The 3,528-nt window shown below is 33.4% G+C and overlaps 1 protein-coding gene across 1 annotated transcript; it reads left to right on the top strand.

The window, feature by feature from the left end:
- Positions 1-1,900: 1,900 nt before the first annotated feature.
- PHYBLDRAFT_159402 (basic-leucine zipper transcription factor) lies at positions 1,901-2,589 on the top strand. Its single transcript, XM_018433982.1, has 2 exons — positions 1,901-1,973; positions 2,039-2,589. The coding sequence occupies exon 2, from the start codon at positions 2,332-2,334 to the stop codon at positions 2,506-2,508; it is 177 nt and encodes a 58-aa protein (XP_018289378.1). The 5' UTR covers positions 1,901-1,973; positions 2,039-2,331; the 3' UTR covers positions 2,509-2,589.
- The last annotated feature ends 939 nt before the right edge of the window (positions 2,590-3,528 follow it).

Below are 3,528 nucleotides of genomic sequence, written 5' to 3'. Positions count from 1 at the left end.
CACGCCATCAACCTTTGGAAGAAAATTCTCGGTGACAATGGCGATGTGCATATGTTAGAAAATTAAAAAAAAAAGGTAAAGATGGAGGTGAGGATATGACGTCCAATAGACGACCAAAAAAGAAGATAGAAAAAAGAAGGAGAAAAAGAAGAAGAGATAGAAGATGAGTATATGTTTATGTGTATGTGTACACCATTAAACCATCACTTCTGTGACCGGAAACAAAACACCCCAGCCAGGAAAGATTGAGTCTTTTTTTTTATTTTTTTATTTGATTTGATTTTTATTTTATTTTTCTTTCTCTTAAATATTTACATCCTTATTTCTAATAAGATTTGTGTATTTTTATTTTTATTTGTAAATAATAAGCTTATGTCCAATAAGAATCTAGTTCTAACAAGAAATTTGACTTTCTTATTTTTGTTAAGCATAATGTTTTGTGTATAAACAGTGATTTTGATTAGAAGGAATCAGTCTAGGTTCTTAAAGCTTATTTAGAATTATTTCTACATTTGATAGCCCTTTCTTTTATATATAGACTTCCTTATTGAATGAATAACATAATATAACTTGCTGCCGAGCATTTGACTTTTTATTATTATTCCCGATATTCACGAACATTTAAAATAAGGTAGAGCATTTTGGGGTAGAGGAAGCTTGTGACTTGCTAGATGAAGCGACATGCTCCTTGTACTCTGTCCTATTGGCAACCCCATCATTCAGTGCACAACAGTGGCACTAAATCGTTCTCTTATTGGATAACAAATCTATATATCCCTAAAGACCATTACGATATCAATATAGTGTGCTCAACACAGGGTCAGCATGATATAAAGTCCAGCCACCTATTTTGTCTTTGCCATGCTCCATGTATTTTAATATATAAAAATAATATCTGAGGCATAAGTCCATTTTTTCTTTCTTTTTTGAAAAATATAATAAGAGGCAATGCTTTACATGGTTACTAATTCTTATGATCACTCCTAGCAATATCCAATAATTTATTTTTTGAATATATATATCAAAAATCAATAAAACTATATAGGAGGACAGAGAGCTTAGCTTATCTGCAAAATATTATGCAAGACGAGTCTTATTTTTAACTTTCAAAAATATTCCGACTTGGATAAACTATAATTAGTATATATGTCTACAAATCATTGTAAGCCGCCTCTGCAAATTCTTATTTTTTATACACAAATATCTATTGAATTCAAAATATATCAATTTTAAGCAATATATTTTGAGTAATTGCATCTGAACAAAACAAAGCAAAAGGCCGATATACAAATAAACTATAGCAATGAAGCAGCTGCAATAACCAGCATGTATCAAAATTCCACTCCACTCCACCAAATTTAATATGAAAATGCGCTTCTTTTATGACATCCATTGCTTGCTACTCGATATACCCCATGTCTATCAGCTTATCTTTAAAGACTACAATATAAAAACTGCTTGTACATTTTAGCAAATTACTTTTATACAGAATAATGGAGAATGTATGTTGTAACTGTTAACAATTGTTCACTCTTCTTATTGGAGTTCAAACCATCTTTTGCACCGTAAATATAATTGCACACATGTGTATACAATAATAGATGGAGTACCCCAAGTATTCACTGATATTCAAAGTACAAAAAGGCTTATAGGTAAAGATGCTTGTTTCAAAAATACTTTCAAATTGAACTTTTTTGTACACACTGTAAATACAATGAGGACATTTACTTGTATATTCAATTCACTACGCCTTTTCTGTCTCTCTTTCAAACACACATTTCTTTAATCATTTTATCATTTTATTTTTTCCCATATCTCTCTTTCTTTCTCTCAATCCAATGCATGTCATTCACAATGCTCATCCAGATTAGCCCACTTAAATTATACATTTCACGCCATTGGCATTCTCAAGAACTATTCTGAGTTTTCTTAATGGACTTTATAGATAAAAATGACCTATATAATCAAACACGGTAATCAACACAATGATAAGAATACCCATATTATATTATATTAATCTTCAGACTTATTTAACTAGATTAATTTTTCTTATTAATGAGACTTCCTAATTACAACATTAACCTCTTCAATCAAGTAAAAAAAAAGTTTGAACGCGTATTTTTTTATTAGTCAACAACAGTTTAAAAATTATTTTATTTATTTATTAAAGATATACATAAAGAAGCTATTTTATTTTATATGATTTCACTTAATGTTTTTTTACTAATGTAAAAAAATAAAAAGCATGACACCAAGTTCTTTGTCCCCGCATTACGCGGCTCAATCTCCCTCAGGACGTAAACCTGACTTGGTAGCGAAGGAGGTGTGGGAATGGTGTTAATCCGTGGCGTAAGACAACAACCGGGTTCATCCCAACTACCCTATCTCATCACTGAGAAGGGCCTGCGAACGTACCAGAGAAACCTACCACAAAGTAGCAGGGTCCAGCGTGTTCGACTACCAAGCAACACCGTCAGTTCCAGAGAGCTTCGAACAAGGATTTCATGAAGAGTCGGCAGTAAACTCCACTTCCTCCCCGTCCTCCACTCAATAAACTTTCATGATGCTAACTCGGCGGCAGCTTTTTTTAAACATTGCTCGTCGCCATTGTTTCAGAAATTATACAATTAAATTCACAATTCAGAACAATGTTGATCTGCGCCTCTAAGAATTAACTAAGAAGCTAGAGACGACGCACTTCCGCTTTTTCCTGCACAGAATGGAAAAAGAATGTCTCCCAATCACCCATAGGTAGCGCGTCAAACTCAACTACAGGCAATCAGGGGGTACCCGTCTCCAGAGTATAAAAAAAGCTAAAGAGAAGAAAACCGTGTCGGTTGAATGGGCTTTATTTTGATATACCCGCAGTCTGCGACTAAAGTTTGGGTCTGCGCTTTTTTTTGCCAGGGGTGTTCTTTGTCTCCCACGTCAGAGCAGTGACATAGCTGTATACTCTTTTTAGTAGGATTGTATAACTGTTCTATGACAGTAGTAGCAGCTTATAGATTTAATCAAATAAATGTTGCAAAGTGAAGTAAATTAGAGCAAAGAAGCAAAGAAGTAAAAAGAGTAACGAAGGGTTTAGTTTTAATCGGTATAGAAATAACTCTTAAAGTGGAGTACAAGTTTCTATAACGGCGATTCGTAGGTTACTCTAAGCTGGTCTGTGCACTTTTTATTCGAGTGTACAAAGAGATTTGCTTTTCTTTTGCTTGTACAAGTAGACATAAATGAGACCCGCAAGTCACTAGGAGATAAACTTATAATATCTCAAAGTGCTATAAGGGTATTAGGTAGAAAAGCAAAAAACAAGATAAAAAGTATAAATGTATATTATCTGAATTATCACAATATGGTAGGTGGCGGAATTTTGAGTTCGAGATTGAGTTTTATTGAAATGAGGTTATATCAATAGTTGAATGTGTGGTATACACACCACAATTGAGTAAAGAACAGACTCCACAACTAAACATTGGTTCCTTCTTGCTAATGAACCTGGTAAGCTAACAATCTCCGGAACTGTTACAC

This window comes from Phycomyces blakesleeanus (assembly GCF_001638985.1).
Source record: "Phycomyces blakesleeanus NRRL 1555(-) unplaced genomic scaffold PHYBLscaffold_16, whole genome shotgun sequence".
In the NCBI taxonomy this organism is placed as follows: Eukaryota; Fungi; Mucoromycota; class Mucoromycetes; order Mucorales; family Phycomycetaceae; genus Phycomyces; species Phycomyces blakesleeanus.
This window is presented reverse-complemented; position numbering and strand designations above follow the sequence as displayed.